This window comes from Hyaena hyaena, unplaced genomic scaffold (assembly GCF_003009895.1).
Source record: "Hyaena hyaena isolate Hyena2069 unplaced genomic scaffold, ASM300989v1 scaffold_58, whole genome shotgun sequence".
In the NCBI taxonomy this organism is placed as follows: domain Eukaryota; kingdom Metazoa; phylum Chordata; class Mammalia; order Carnivora; family Hyaenidae; genus Hyaena; species Hyaena hyaena.
In genome coordinates this window covers 2975275-2991739 of record NW_024080689.1, presented here as the reverse complement: position 1 = coordinate 2991739, position 16465 = coordinate 2975275, and the positions used below count along the sequence as shown (strand labels likewise).

The window sequence follows — 16465 nt, the reverse complement described above, 5'->3', positions numbered from 1 at the left end:
GACGAAAGCCCCAGATTTCAGGGTGTGATTGTGGCCTGAGCTACAGACACCCCGGAGCCACCCCGGGCTGTCTGGCTGGTCGGTGCTTCGTCACGGTCAAGGGTGGGACGGAAGCGGAGCAGCACAGCTCCAGGGTGGCCCATGCTCACGTCACCCCTGCGTGCAAGCGGGCGGGAGGGGTCTGTGTGTGTGTGTGTTCTGAGCCAGCCCCAGAAGAGTCCCCCACCCTGCTACCTGCATCTCCAGAGAAGGCCGGCCCCGCCCCCCACCCCCCCACGGGACAAATGTCACGGACGGGAAGCTCTGCAGGTGTTCTTCTCCCCCCGGCCCTGTCCCCGTCAGGGAACAGCCGGAGGGGGCGGAGGGCAGCGACTTTCGGGGCCACTCACCTCTCCTGGTAGGGATACAGCTCACTCGTCAGGTTCTGCTCGGCAATGACCAGCCTTTGGTACAGTGTCCCTGCAGAGCAGACCCGGTCAGCCGACCGACCCCGGTCTCTGGCCTCCGCTCCGCACCCTCCACAGAAGGTGCTGGGACTTTTGAGCTCCAGGCCCAGGAAAAAGCAAGACTGTGGTCGGAGCCACAGAGCAGCCCTCACCTGGGACAGTTCTCACCTGGGACAGTTCTCACCTGGGACGGCCCTCACCTGGGACGGCCCTCACCTGGGACAGTTCTCACCTGGGACAGTTCTCACCTGGGACGGCCCTCACCTGGGACGGCCCTCACCTGGGACGGCTCTCACCTGGGACGGCCCTCACCTGGGACGGCTCTCACCTGGGACGGCCCTCACCTGGGACGGCTCTCACCTGGGACTGCGGTCTCGGTTTTCAGCCTTACGGCGCAGTCCAAGGCGACCGTGCAGTAGGGGGCGGGCAGGGTTAGCAACCTTGTGCAGAAGGTATAGGTTCTCTGGTAGAGTTCCTCTGTGATGCCCGTGGCCTGGGTGGGAGGGGGGAGTTGGGTGCCCAGAGCCCTAGGTCACAAAGGGTGCTGGGTGGGCGGGAGGGTGGGGTGGAGAGGAGGAAAGGAAGGTCTGACAGCCAGACCTGGGCTCACTCCTGCCTCCCAAACGTTCACCCCCAGCCTCTTCGCCCAGCACTCGGAAGCACTTCACACCACCTCTCGGACACCCCGCTCCACCGCACCCTGTTCTGCTAGCAAATCCACCCCCTTCACACCCCTCTGCCTGTCCGGGCAGCACATTCCTGCAGGGATCCAGGCTCAGAACTTGGAGTCTCGTCTCCAGCCTGCTGGGCTCCATATCCCACAGGCATGATGCTCCCAGTGCAATGCCCAGGGGCTCCGCTTCCTCCTCAGCCTCCTGCCTTGGCCCGAGCCCAGCCCCCTCCTGCCCCTGGATTCTAGAAGCTCCTGGACCGTTCTTCCTGCCCCTCATCTCCCTCGCTGCCCACTCCCACCCCCTGAAACTATACACAGCTCCTGGTCGCTGCTGTCACGACATTTTCTCGGCGGCTTGTCCCTCCTCTGAGCAGGGATCAGAGACCTCATCCTGGCATTCATGGCTCGCAGGCATCCTACATACTGCTTTCCCCACTTCCACCCCAGCACCCCCCTTTGTGAACTAGCGGCAGGGCCCGGCTAGTGTGGAGAAGCCAGGGTGGGGCAGGCGATGCGAGAATCCTCCCGGCGCGCCCAGGCAGAGACCGGGCATCCATCTCCTGTGGGAGAGCAGAGTGCTGGCCCTGCTGCGTGTGGGTCACCACGACCGCCCTGACCTCCAGCGCCAGCTCACCTTAGTGACCACGTACATTAGCGTGTGCAGCAAGGGAATGATGACATGCCGGATGTCCTCGCTTTCCGCCTGGAAAACAGGGAGTCACGGGCATTTACTGGTCTGGGGGCCCAGGGGTGGGGGCTGGGAAGACCTGGGAGCCGAGCGTGGGGGCATCCACTCACGACGGGGGGTGGGACAAAGCACCAAGCCAGACCCCCTCCCCCTCTCCCACGTGGAGGCTCCCTGAGCGCAGCATTTGCCAAACGGCTGTGCTCAGAACAGCGTCATTTTAGGCGGTCCTTGAATGATCTCGGGGGTGTCCTAAACGCGTGCATTTCTGCGTATCGATACTGTCTGTCTCTGCAAGTGGGGGGCTTTTCCATTTACGGTCCTTGGGGTGGGGAGGCTAAGTCAGGTGAGAGGACGGGCATCAAGATAAAGAAAATATCACTCACAGAAGCATCCAGAAGGGGGACACGGCTGGTAAACCTCCTGCTGGTCATCCACAAGTGACCACAGTCTGGGGGATGCAGCTTGGCCTTCCCCCCCCGCCTCCCCGAAGCCCCAGAACCCACCTTCTCCAGCTCTCTGAGCAGAATGCGGACCAGAGCTGGACTCTTTCCCGGATCTCGCTCTACCTTCTTGTGCAGGGACCACCGCCACATGCCTGGCCAGGAGAAAGGGGACCCAGACCGTGACTCTGATGAGCCATGGGTCTGACCCCTCCGCTGGGCATGTGGCTCTGGGGCACCTGGGTGGGCTCCTCACCATGGAATTCTGCTCTATTTGAGGACAGGGAGCTCTTGGGGACAGAGGTGTGTGCATGTGGCTAATGTTTGCAGGTCAGCACCTCGGGCCACGTTTCTGGGAGTCACGCGGGCCCGGAGGGTCAAGGGGAATTTGGTTTACGGGGTGGGGGCTGGAAGGTGGTTGGGAAGGACCTTGGCAGGGGCGACGCACTGGCTCTCACCTCGGTTGCTCTGCAAGGCGGGGGCCTGGGCGCTCAGCTCCCGCAGCACAGCCTGCACACTCCGCTGGAGATCAAGCTCAGCGTCTGGGCAGCGGTGGGGGGGGGGGGCGAGCATTGAGGCCAAGAGCTTTGGAGTCCCCGGCTCGCCCCTCGCCCCCGCCTCTGCGCTCCCGGAGACCATCTTCAGCCCCGTCTCCAAGCCCCGAGAGGTGCCCCAAAGTGACCAGCTCGGAGCAGGGAGCGAGCACACGGCTTTCAATCGGCATCTCCGTGTTCTCCGTAAATCCAGAGCGCTGTCAGCTGGCGGTACATGGGGTGGTTGTATAGGGCACTCAGACGGTCCTAAAATCATAGAATCACTATGCCCTGATTTTAATGTGTGTTCAGAAAAAAATGTTTCTTTAAAAAAATTTGTTTTTCTAATGTTTTATTTATTTGTGTGTGTGTGAGACAGAGAGACAGCATGAGCAGGGGAGGGTCAGAGAAAGAGGGAGACACAGAATCCGAAACAGACTCCGGGCTCTGAGCTGTCAGCACAGAGCCTGACGCGGGGCTCGAACCCACGAACCGTGAGATCATGACCTGAGCCGAAGTTGGACACTTAACCAACTGAGCCCCCCAGGCGCCCCTAATGTTTATTTATTTAATTTGAGAGAGAGAGAGAGAGAGAGGGAGGGAGAGAGAACCCTAAGCAGGCTCTCCTGGGTCAATGCAGAGCCCTATGTAGGGCTTGAACCCACGAACCATGAGATCATGACCCAAGCTTGAATCGAGATTTGGACTCCCAGGCACCCCCCAAAAAATATTTCTAAGGAGTTCCTCAATCTATTCATGAAGTGAAAACTTAAAGTCAGCTGAAAGAAACAGGTCAGATAAATGCTGGGGCAGAGTCTCCTCCCCCCATCACATGAACTCAGGCTCCTCTAAACCACCTTCCCCACCAGCTCCCGCCCCCATCTTAGCCCCTGTCCTGTCTTCCACCTGCCTGGACTAGTTTATTTTTTTATTAAAAATTTTTAATGTTTTATTTATTTTTGAGAGAGAGATAGAGCCAACGTGAGCAGGGGAGGGACAGAGAGAGAGGGAGACACAGAATCTGAAACAGGCTCCAGGCTCTGAGCCGTCAGCACAGAGCCTGACACGGGGCTCGAACCCATGAACCGTGAGATCATGACCTGAGCTGAAGTTGGGCGCTTGGCTGACGGAGCCCCCCAGGCGCCCCACGCCTGGACTAGATTTAGCAAACCCCCCCACCCCCCTTAGCAGGAATCTGTACCTTCCCCCTCCGTGTCTCCTCCTAGTGATTTTCCATCCGCTCACCCCTCGCTGTAAGTCCCCAGCTGTCTGTGAGGCAGTTGTGGAAGAATGAGAGGCTGATGTGGGGAAGTGGCGGGGGTAGCAGGGAGGGGACCCCTCGCCCCCTCCCACTGGTGTGGGGCCACACGGCCGGCCACCCCGGAGAGCTGCAGCCTCTCACAGTCTCCTCCTTGGACACTGGGGCCCTTCTCTTTCTCCTTACCTTGGAGCCGGGGGTCAGTCTCACCCACTCCTTTTCCTGCCCCTAAGACGTGCCCCCACCTAGATCCCCGCATGGCCGCCATGTCGTGGCATCTGCTTCGCAGAGGCTCTGGACTAATGCAGGAAGTTCGAGAAATGCTCTCTGCACCACAGATGCCTCTCTGCCACCAGCTCCCATCGGGAGGCTGAATTGACAGCCAGCGTGCGTTCTTCGGCCCTTGGACGCTGCAAACCACACGCCTGTCTGGGCTTCCTCTTTTGCTTCATGCTCGGGAAACCTACGGTCAGACTGGGGCCCCGCGTCACGAATCAGCTCATCTCAGGAGTCAGGGACCTTTCCTCCTGGATCCTCTGCTGCTCTTGCTTTACATCCTACGTAGATCTCTTTTTTTTTTTCTTAATTTTTTAATATTTATTTCTGAGACAGAGACAGAGCACGAGTGGGGGAGGGGCAGAGAGAGAGAGCGAGAGAGAGAGAGAGAGACACAGACTCCGAAACAGGCTCCAGGCTCCGAGCTGTTAGCACAGAGCCCAACGCGGGGCTCGAACTCACGAGCTGTGAGATCATGACCTGAGCTGAAGTCAGACACTCAACTGACTGAGCCACCCAGGCGCCCCTTAACGTAGATCTTAATTGCTTCAAATTCTTTTGGAAGCGAGCAGAATGGGGATCACAGGGTTTACAAATCAGTGGGTTGTATAGTTCAGGAGTTAGAATGGGTTTAGCCAAGGACCCAGGGTGAGCCAGGGCACGGGGACTGGCCCCCCCAAGGCCGTGGTGTGGGGTCTGCGGCGTTGGCCAGAGCCACCTGGCATCTCCAAAGCCCTCGCCTTCCACCTGCCTCTCACTTGCGCCTTGGACCCCTTCAAGGCCTGTTCCTGAGTCTCCCTGAGGCTGAGCGTGGGCACAAGCTGTCAGAGCCCCCGTCTGCCCGCCCAGCCACCCTGCTGGGCACTGGCAACGAGATCATCAAGCCTGGAACGAAGCCTGGCCGCAAGCTGTCTTTCCATTTACCTGTCTCCACCTTGCATGCAGACTGAATGAGTCAGTGCAGCCTGAGTTATGCAAACATGATGTTATGTCTACTTTCTCCTTTCCTCCTTCCTTCCTCCTCCCTTCCCCTCCTTCCTCACCGAGGGCTGCACAGGCTGGGAGCCCCCTCCCCCGAAGGGCAGCCAAGCCTTTGTCTTCTGAGCCCTGGGCTCCTCCGCTTTGCAAAGGGACTTAAGCTTTTACGTTTCAGAGGAAAAAAAAATAGAGAAGTTTCCAGCAGCCCCAGGAGACAACCCTAAATAAGGTGCGTATTCGAAAGTCTGGGCAGCGAGAACAAACTCTGAGGCTTTGGGTCTGCATCTGGCTTGCAGACGTCTTTTGTTTGGGCTGGTAGAGTGTCTCGAAGGAAAGAAGAAGAAGAAGAAAAAGGAATCAGCTGTCAACATTTACAGACCAGGAGATTTTGCTTAAAAGTTTGGGTGTCCGGCATCTCCTGGAAGTCTGATGACATGAGACATGCATTCTCACAGGTGGCAATTGACGGGGCACCACGACTCTGGGCCTTCACGGAGCCTCCTCTCCTGGTTTCGCTCATCCACACCCTCTACCTGGGCCCCTGAGTTTGAGACCCCTGTTGAGGGGGGCTGAGACAATGAGCTGGATTATCTCAGAGGGATGGGGGTGAAGCCTGATGCTCTTAGTTCTAGAGGAGAGTGGTGGCCCAAAGGGGAGGAGGGAGGCTGGAGTCCCCTGGATTGGGGAGCTCAGACCAAGGCTGGCTGGGACACAGCTTACCGGCTGTGCCAAAGAGCTCAGCAGAAGGCAGGTGAGCACGAAACTCTGACCTTGAGGGTCACAGCTGTGGTCTCCTGGGTCACCCTGGCCAGCGCGCAAGAATGTCCCCAAAGGGGCCCTCTCTCTCCCTATGCACCATGCAAGCCTGGCCAACCCGCTGGGGATGCTGAAGCTACAGAGGACTGAAGACCATGGACTTTTCCATCATGAAGACTTTGTAACCCCTTGGGCTTACAAGATCACAGACAGGGAGACCCACCCCCAAGTGAATGACATTGGAATGGGTACTGACCTTGGCAAAGGAGAGCTTGAAGCTGGATTTAATTGCATTAAGCAAAAGAAAGAAATGGGGTATTTCTTGCGCCTTGAGGGTCCCAGGGTTGTTCATATATAACATGCACGTCTGTCATCATTCTTGACTCAGAATGGCCAGTAAATAAATAAAAATCCCTAATTATTATCCTCCCCGCCACCCAGGAATGTGGGATACTGTCACAGTACTATTAATATCTAACATTTAAATAGCATTTGAGGGGCGCCTGGGTGGCTTAGTCGGTTAAGCGTCCGACTTTCGCTTAGGTCATGATCTCACAGTTTGTGGGTTCGAGCCCCGCGTCGGGCTCTGTGCTGACTGCCAGCTCAGAGCCTGGAGCCTGTTTCAGTCTGTGACTCCCTCTCTCTCTGACCCTCCCCTGCTCACGCTGTCTCTCTCTCTCCTAGAAATAAATAAAAAAAAAACAAAAAACAAAAAAAATAAATAAATAGCATTTGAAAGGCACACACACAGAGGGGTGGCAAGACAGCATTATGTGTTCACCAAACAATTTCATGCTTGTTGCGGGTAGACGGGAAGACTACATTTCCCAGACTCCCCTGCAGTTACGGGAGCTGTGTGCTGAGTCCTGTCCAATGGAATACCGTAGACACGGCGTATGACACATTCAGGCCCGGTCCTAAAATCCTCTGCACTAGCCTCCTCCTCTCTTCCCATTCCGTGGTGACCCTGGGAGACACATTCAAGATGGCAGCCCCCCAAGAAGGAAGGAGAACTCAGTCCCTGGAAGACTGGAGCCCACGTTGGATGGCCATTGAGGAATAAGCACTTGTGGTGCTAATCCACTGACACTGGGGTTATTTGTTACGGCAGCTAGCCTTCTCTGACCGACGCGTGGACTTGCAGAGGATTTTCTGGTATATTATCCCCTTGAATTCTGAGCAGAGAGCCCTAGGTGTCTGCCCTGCAAATATTCTTCTCCCTGTTTTGTAGATTTCAGGTCTTGAGCTCTTACCCTTGCCCCAGGTTGCCTCTCCAAGCACAGAGGTCAGACCCAGAGGGACCTGAGAGGCCCTCGTCCCATTTTACAGATGGGAAAATGAGGCTCAGAGGGAAGAGGTGATTGACATAAGGCCACGGAGCTGTTGGAGTGAGCTTTCTCTTTGGCAAAGGCTCTTCCTCTAAAGCTGCACTTTTACATGTGTTGCTTCACCTGCTCACCCAGAGAAGGGAGAGGAGGGAATTCCCCGGTGAGAGGATGAACATATGCGTTATCTATGTGCGCCTGGGCTTTGAATGCTTAGATTCAATGCCCTGGATAAAGTCGCCTGGGCAAAGATTCCCAGCTCTCAAGCCAGAGTAGGTGTTATGAGGCTGAGGAGCCAATAGGGAGGGATGGAGATGAAAGGTGTCAGGGTTCTGACTGTTGGATGACCCTCTTAATTCAAGGTCCACTCTTCAATTTCCGGCCATTCAACGCTGCACTAGAACTTGACCAGTCCAGCTCTCCGTGATCCCAGACAGAATCTGATCTCTCCCAACCCCCTTGTAGGCTGTTTGCCTTTTCCCTCCTTCCCAACGTGAGCAGATTTCTTATAATAAATCTCATTCTAGAGGCACCTGGGTGGCTCAGTCAGTTAAGCGTCCGACTCCGGATTTCAGCTCAGGTCATGATCTCACGATTTGTGAGACTGAACCCCATGGCGGGCTCTGTGCTGACAGAGTGGAGCCTGCTTGGGATTCTCTCTCTCCCTCTCTCTCTGCCCCTCTCCCCTCTAGAAATAAATAAATGTTAAAAAAAATAAATCTCATTCCATATATGTGTATATATCCTACGGGGGCTTCTTCTCTGGAGAACCCTAGCTAACACACATCGGGAAAGCTGGGAGAATCATCAAACTTAGTATTTCCTTAGCCTTCTACAGCCGGGGAGCAGTATGGGCGGGGGGCATGGCCATCCAGATGAAAGGGTTACAGGGAACCTCAGGTCACTTGGGACACACAAAATTATTAAAAATTTTTTTAAATGTTTACTTATTTTGAGAGAGAGAGAGCGAGCGAGCAGGGGAGGGGCAGAGAGAGAGGGAGACACAGAATCCGAAGCAGGCTCCAGGCTCCAAGCTGTCAGCACAGAGCCCAACGTGGGGCTCGAACTCACGAACCGTGAGATCATGACCTGAGCCGAAGTCAGTCACTTCGACTGAGCCACCCAGGCACCTGGAGGACACACAAAATTATTACCCAAGAGGTTGAATTAGCAATCCCAAAAGGGACGTTTCCCTCAAACTAGGGTGTTGAAAAGAATTTCCCTTTTCTGCTTTCTGGGTATCAGCGGCCAGAATCAGCACCCCCTCTCTGGATGGAGATGGGAAATGCACCCACAAATTCTTTCTGGTCCCCTCTCATTTAACATCCCTATAAAATCACTAACCCTGGGTCCCGTTACTTCATGCCAGGTGAGTCGTAAAATAATCGAGGAGAGCATGTTCACATGTGTCCCGATTGGTACATTGATTTGCATTTCAGAGGGTGGCTTTTCCCTGACCTTGACCCCCGGGCTGGGTTCTGTTCTCCCAGATTTCACGAGCCCCTGCATGCTGACCACCTGGGCCTCGTGAACTGCCCCCCCACCCCCACCCCGATGTTCCCATAGCTCCATGTCAGCATCTCAGCTGCTACTGACATCTGCCCTCGGCACCCAGATGCACCATTGGCTGGAGTAATGTGGTCACGCTTCTCTGTCACCCCCACGCCCGGTCCCCTTGACCCCCACTTAGAAAAAGGGCTCAGATTGTTCAAAAAAGCTTTGCATTCTTGTCCCTGTTTGCAGGGAGGGCCGAATAACAATAACTTGGGTGCCCTTGGGATGCTGCTCTTTGGCGTCCCTCCAAATAAATACCTTACTTTTCAGGGGCCCCTCTTCTGAACTCTGGGATGAGAGAACCCCTTAGGGCTACAGGAAGGTGGGGAAGATTCTAGACACTTCCAGGTTAATAAGGTGCGAAGAGCCTGTGTTTCACAATGAGCTGTGGCTTTGCCACTTACTAGCTGTGTAGCTCTGAGCAAATTCCCTAACCTCTCTGAACCTCCATTGCCCTTTTCAATAAAACAAGAACAACGGCATTGATACCATGCTGCAGAGAAGCTTCTGACGTCCACACGGGTAAATCCACAGTGAAATCATTAAGTGAATGGCGCTGGGGCTAGATTGCTGGGGTCAAGTCCTAGTTTGACTGTACAAAGCTATGTGGTTTTGGGAGTAATACCTGTCGCCTCTGGGCCTCACTTTCTCCTTCTGTAAAATGGGAGCGATGACAACATCTCTCTCATGGGGTCTTTATGAAGACTACATGAGTTGATATTTGTCAAGGGCTTTTATCACTACTTGATAGATGACAAGACAGGTGTCGTTAAATAAATGCAAGCATCTGGCGATAGATCCCGGCTATTTTTTTTTTTAATGTTTTATTTATTTCTAGCAGAGAGAGAGACAGTGAGCAGGGGAGGGTCAGAGAGAGAGGGAGTCACAGACTGAAACAGGCTCCAGGCTCTGAGCTGGCAGTCAGCACAGAGCCCGACACGGGGCTCGAACCCACGAACCGCGAGATCATGACCTAAGCGAAAGTCAGACGCCCAACCGACTAAGCCACCCAGGCGCCCCCGATCCCTGCTATTATTTATCGCCATAGTCCCCAGTGTCCAGCTCCATGACCTGTAAGCAGCCGGGGCTCACACAGTGTGTGGATGTCCACTTCCCAAGATGTTCTCACATTTGGGCGGCTGAGATGGGGAACCAGGCGAAGGTGGTCCCCCCGGCCCCGGGAGATACCGCCACCTGCGGGGGAGGCCTTCCCCTGCTAGGCAGCCAGACGCACCCAACCCCTCTGTCCCCCCCTCCGGCCACACTGACCTGAACTCTCCATGGGAGCCTGGGGTGTGTGTCAGCAGGATGTGGTTGTCTCAGGCAGCAGAGTGGAAAGTAAAGCGGTTGCTTTTCCTCACAGAGGTGGTTCTGCAAAATGAGAGGCCGTTAGTGGCGGAAAGGTCCAGAAAGTATATCTGGGGGCTGGAGGGGTTCCTGGGGTCCCAGCCTTCTAGCATGTTGGAGGCAAGCCTTCATTTATTTAAGAAATTCTTCTATGATGCTGGCTGTGTGCCCGGTGCCCTTCTAAACACTTAGAAACTACCAACTCTTTAATATTCACACTAACCTGATGAGGTGGGTACTATTTTCTCTCCATTCTACAGATGGGGAGATTGAAGCACAGTGAGGTTACATGACTATCGAAGCTTTGGGGCACCTTGGGGTTCCGCTGGTTAAGCGTCTGACTTCTGCTCAGGGCATGATCTCATGGTTCAGGAGTTTGAGCCCCGCATCGGGCTCGCTGCTGTCAGCACAGAGGCCACTTTGGGTCCTCCGTCTCCCTCCCTCTCTCTCTGCCCCTCTGCAACTTGTACTCTCTCTTTCTCTCTCTCAAAAAAAAAAAAAGGACTATCTGATTCTCCAGCCTGTGCCCTCAGACACGACCCCTGGCTGCCCCACTGTGACCCCCAATGGGAGGCCCCCCCAAAGCCTGCTTCCCAGAGCAACAAACTCCACAACTAAGTGACCTCCACAATAAATGAATAAAAACATACCTGGGAAAGCTAATTAGGAGAGAGGGAACATTAAGGAAATATTAGGAATGGTAAGTGCCATATACACTCAATGGAATAAAATTATAATGTACTCTGAATAATTTTAGCCTATCGATTACCCCAGAAATGAATATTAAAATGTGTTATACCATTGGCAATGTTTAGGAAAAAAACACACATATGTATCATATATATGCATATTCATATGGTATATATCAAATTTATATACATATTTATGGGAAAAAATCTGAACCCTATATATCACAACTGGGTTTTTAGGAAAATAAAATTGACACAAAAGCTCCAGATGAGTTAGGAAACTACTCATGCTAGTGATCGGTGAGTAAATAAAGAAAGTTGTCAAAGGACTAGCTCTTAAAAAGTGATGCATGAAAAAATAAATAAATAAAATAAAAATAAAAAGTGATGCATGGCTCAGATGATTCCTCGGATAAGTTCTCTCAAGCCAGCAAAGAAAAATGTTATGCTTTTACAACTGTTCGAAAGCATATAGAAAGAAGGAAAGATTCTCTGAAAAAGCCAACTTATCTCTGATAACAAAATCCAATAAAGATAGTTTTAAAAAGATATGAAGCACTCCACCTCTACTGGAACAGCTATTTAGGGGTGTTTGGGGGGCTCAGTCGGTTAAGCATCTGACCTTGGCTCAGGTCATGCCTGATCTCATGGTTCATGAGTTTGAGCCCCATGTCGGGCTCTGTGCAAATGGCTCAGAGCCTGGAGCCTGTTTCAGATTCTGTGTCTCCCTCTCTCTCTGCCCTCCCCTGCTCACAGTGTCTCTGTCTCTTTCTCAAAACTAAATAAACATTTAAAAAATTTACAAACGAAAACAACTTGGGGCACCTGGGTGGCTCAGTCGGTTGAGCATCCGACTTTGGCTCAGGTCATGATCTCACAGCTTGTGGGTTCGAACCTCGCGATGGGCTCTGTGCTGGCAGCTCAGAGCCTGGAGCTGCTTTCCATTCTGTGTCTCCCTCTCTCTCTGCCCCTCCTCGGCTCTTGCTCTGTCTCTCTCAAAAATAAATAAACATTTTAAAAGGAGAGAAAACAGGGGCTCCTGGGTGGCTTAGTCGGTTAAGCGTCCGACTTTCACTTGGGTCATGATCTCGCGGTTTGTGGGTTCGAGCCCCGCATCGGGCTCTGTGCTGACTGCCAGCTCAGAGCCTGGAGCCTGTTTCAGTCTGTGACTCCCTCTCTCTCTGACCCTCCCCTGCTCATGCTTTCTCTCTCTCTCTCTCTCCTAGAAATAAATAAAACATTAAAATTTTTTTTAAAAAAAAGAGAGAGAGAAAACAACAGAAAATAGCAAGTGTCAGTAAGGACGTGGAGAAATGTGTACCCTGGTGCACTGTGGGTTGGAATTCAAAATAGTGCAGCTATGGTAGAAAACAGTATGGGGCACCTGGGTGGCTCAGTCGGTTAAGCATCCAGCTTCATCTCGTGGTTTGTGGGTTTGAGCCCCGTGTCAGGCTGTGCTGACAGCTAGCTCAGAGCTTGGAGCCTGTCTTCGGATTCTGTGTCTCCCTCTCTTTCTGTCCCTCTCCTGCTCACACTGTCTCTCTCTCTCTCTCTCAAAAATAAATTTAAAAAAAAAAACATAAAAAAAGAAAACAGTACAGTGATTCCTCGAAAAGTTAAACATAGATTTATCATACGACCCACAAATTCCACTTCTAGGTAAATACCCAAAAGAATTGAAAATAGGGACTGTAACAGATACTTGCACACCAAGGTTCATAGCGGCATCATTCAAAATAGCCAAAAATCGGATACACTTCAGATGTCCATTAACAGCTGAATGAGTAAAAAAAAAAAAAAAGTGGTCTTACCCATACAGCGGAAAATTATTCAACCTTAAAATGAAATGAAATTTGGATCCATGCTACAACAGAGATGAGCCTTGTAAATATCATGCTAAGTGCAATAAGTCAGGCCCAAAGGACAAATATTATATGATTCTGTTTACATGAGGCACTTACAATAAGGAAATTCACAGAGACAGAAAGTGTAACAGATTATCAGGGGTTGGGGAAGGCAGAACAGGGAATTATCATTCAATGGGTACAGAGTATCTGTTTGAGATGATGAAAAAATTCTGCAAATGGACAGTGGTCATTGTACAACATTGTGAAGGTATTTAATGACACTGAATTGTACACTTTAAAATGGTTAAGAAGGAAATTTTTATGGCATGTATATTTTACTACAATAAACAAATTAAATACTAAACATTTAAATGAATGTCACTAATGAATTCAATGAATTAAAATTATAATGTATTCTGAGTAATTCTAGCCTAGAAAGGAATATTAAAATGTGATTACACATTGGCAATGATTAGAAAAGATAAAAATATCAACTGTTGCTGAGGCTGTGGAAATTTGCTCTGTTGTGGGGAGTTGGTGAGAATGGAAATTGGTATAGCTTTTCTGGAGGATAGTTGGGCAATAAGTATCAAAATTCAAAATGTGCACACTTTTTGCCTAAGCAACTCCACCATTAGGAATTTATCCTAAGGAATGTGTACAACAATGGTCACTGAAACATTGTTTATAATCAGAGAAAAAGAGAAGAAACCTAAAGGCCCAACTATAGAGTATCAATTAAGCAAACTAATCTGTGCAATGGAATACTAAACAGACATAAAAATGATGTGTAAATCTACATTTGCTGAATTGAAAAGATTTTCAGAAGTATCCATTTAAATTGTTGTCATGTTTATTCATTTATTTTGAGAGAGGGGAAGAGCAGAGAGAGAGGGAGGGAGAGAGAGAATCCCAAGCAGGCTCCAAGCTGTCAGCACAGAGCCTGACATGGGGCTTAATCTCACAAACCGTGAGATCATGACCTGACCCCAAATCAAGAGTCGGATGGATGCTCAACTGACTGAGCCACCCAGGGGCCCCTGGAGGTATTCGTTTTAAACACCAGGTAACAAAGCACTTAACACATTCCTTTTTTTTTTTTTTTTCACTTAACACATTCCTAACGCATTAATTTTTAAAACAATATATCTAATATATCAAATGTATTGTAAAAAGTCAAGAAAAAGTAAACATCAACCAGGAGGCCCTGGTTCTGGTTAACATGGAGTAAGTATACTCCTCTGTAACTTTCCAGCTCAATACAACTAAAATCTCTAGATAGCACGCATGAGGTCACTATCTGAAGATTCTGAGAAGTAAATGGCAGCAGGAAGAATTAGGAAGAAAGCCAGTATTTGAAGTAAGAATAATCTGGGAATGAGTTTCCTGCACTCCCCACCTCCCCAATATACCCTGGCCTGGACACAAAGTCATCCTGAGACTCACAAGTGAACACTTAGGGCAGACAGAAAGAGCTAGAAGAAAAGCCTTCTCTTCCTGCTGTGAAAAAAGAAAGGTCCCCAAAGGATTGGGTGGGGGAATTTACTTTTTTCTTTTGTGCTTTCTTCTGCTATAGCCTCCGGGCAATCTCGTAATGGCAGTGGTGAGCATGCAGGTAGCTAAAATCCTGAAAAAGGGAAATTATTCCCTCTGACTAGAGGAACTATAGTTCCAAGGGCATGGGAAGAATCTTTAATACATTTTCCCCCTCTATCACAGGAACAAAACCCAGAAATAACAAATAGAAGATGAATAATAAAATGGTAGACCTGAATAAAAATATACCAATAGTTATATTAAATGTAAATGGTCTAAACACACCAATTAAAAGACAGAGATTGTATGGGGTGCCAGGATGGCTCAGTCTGTGAAGTATCTGACTTTGGCTCAGGTCATGATCTCATGGTGCATGAGTCCAAGCACCAGGTCAGGCTCTGTGCTCACAGCTTGGAGCCTGGAGTCTGCTTCGGATGCTGTGTCTTCCTCTATTCTCTGTCCCTCCTCTGCTCACACTCTCTATCTCTATCTCTCTCAAAAATAAACAAAATATTTAAAAAATAAAAAAAGAAATAAACAACTCTATGCTGTTTACAATAAATCCACTTCAAATATAATGTCATAGGTAAGTTAAAAGCAACAGAATAGAAAAAAAAAATACTACCTGAATATTAACAAAAGAACATTGAAGTAGCTGTATTAATATGAGACAAAGTCCATTTCCAGGCAAGGAAAATTACCAGGAATAAGAAGAGACATTACAGGGGCACCTGGGTGGCTCAGTCGGTTAAGCATCTGACTTTGGCTCAGGTCATGATCTCACGGTTTGTGGGTTCAAGCTCCGCATCGGGCTCTATGAGCTCAGAGCCTGAAGCCTGTTTCAGATTCTGTGTCTCCCTCTCTCTCTGACCCTCCCCTGCTCAAACTGTTTTTCTCTCTCTCTCAGAAAGAAATAAAAACATTAAAAATTTTTTAAACAGAGGCGCCTGGGTGGCTTAGTCGGTTAAGCGTCCGGCTTTCGCTTAGGTCATGATCTCGCGGTTTGTGGGTTCGAGCCCCGCATCGGGCTCTGTGCTGACTGTCAGCTCGGAGCCTGGAGCCTGTTTCCGAGTCTGTGACTCCCTCTCTCTCTGACCCTCCCCTGTTCACGCTGTCTCTCTCTCTCTCTCCTCTCCTAGAAATAAATAAAAAACATTAAAAAAATTTTTTTAAACAAACAAACAAAAACCCCCCCACAAAAACCAAAACCAGACAAGATAGCACAAGAAAAGAAAATAGACCAATATCTTTTAATTCTCTACAAAATATTAGGACACAAAGGATAGCAATATATAAAAAGAATAATGTATAACAACCTGATGGAGTTTGTCCCAGGGATGCAAGATTGATTCAATATTTAAAAATCAATCAGTGTAATATACTATATTAAAGGTTTAAAAAGAATAACCATATGCTCCTGTTAACTGATGCACTAAATACATTTGACAAATTTTAACATTCATGATAAAAACTTAAGAGTAAATTAGGAATATAAGGGAACTTTCTTAATCTGAAAAAGGGCCTTTAACCAAAACACCCCACAACTAACATACATAATAGTAGAAAAGTCAATGTTTTCCCTCAAAGATTAGGAAAAGGCAAGGATAATCACTCTCACCACCTCTACTCAACAAATCCACACAATATTGGAAGCCAGTGTAATAAGACAAAGGAAAAAAGAAGAAGTAGAAGAAGGTAGGAAAAGAGGTATACAGATTGGAAAGGAAGAACTAAAACTATTTGCAAAAAATATGACCCTATTCTCAGGTAACAGGTTTACATAGAATAGTCCTAAGAGTCTATGAAAAAAAAAAAATCTCGGGGCGCCTGGGTGGCTTAGTCGGTTAAGCGTCCGACTTTCGCTTAGGTCATGATCCCGCGGTTCGTGGGTTCGAGCCCCGCGTCGGGCTCTGTGCTGACTGCCAGCTCGGAGCCTGGAGCCTGTTTCAGAGTCTGTGACTCCCTCTCTCTCTGACCCTCCCCTGCTCACGCTGTCTCTCCCTCTCTCTCTCCTAGAAATAAAAATACTTAAAAAAACAATCTCCTAGAACTAATAAGTGAGTTTGCCAGGATCACAGGATATAATGTCAGGATACAACATCAGGCTTACATATGTACA

General features: G+C 49.9%; 1 protein-coding gene across 1 annotated transcript in view; it reads right to left on the bottom strand.

The window, feature by feature from the left end:
* The window catches only part of PIK3R6 (phosphoinositide-3-kinase regulatory subunit 6), a 52586-nt gene that overhangs the window by 24242 nt on the left and 11879 nt on the right, over window positions 1-16465 (bottom strand). The window contains exons 2-7 of the mRNA XM_039231667.1: window positions 10197-10298; window positions 2706-2789; window positions 2311-2402; window positions 1754-1822; window positions 807-939; window positions 390-459 (exon numbers count right to left, since the gene is read on the bottom strand). Coding sequence (XP_039087598.1) covers window positions 390-459; window positions 807-939; window positions 1754-1822; window positions 2311-2402; window positions 2706-2789; window positions 10197-10209 — 461 coding nt within the window. The 5' untranslated portion in view covers window positions 10210-10298. The remainder of the gene's footprint in view (window positions 1-389; window positions 460-806; window positions 940-1753; window positions 1823-2310; window positions 2403-2705; window positions 2790-10196; window positions 10299-16465) is intronic.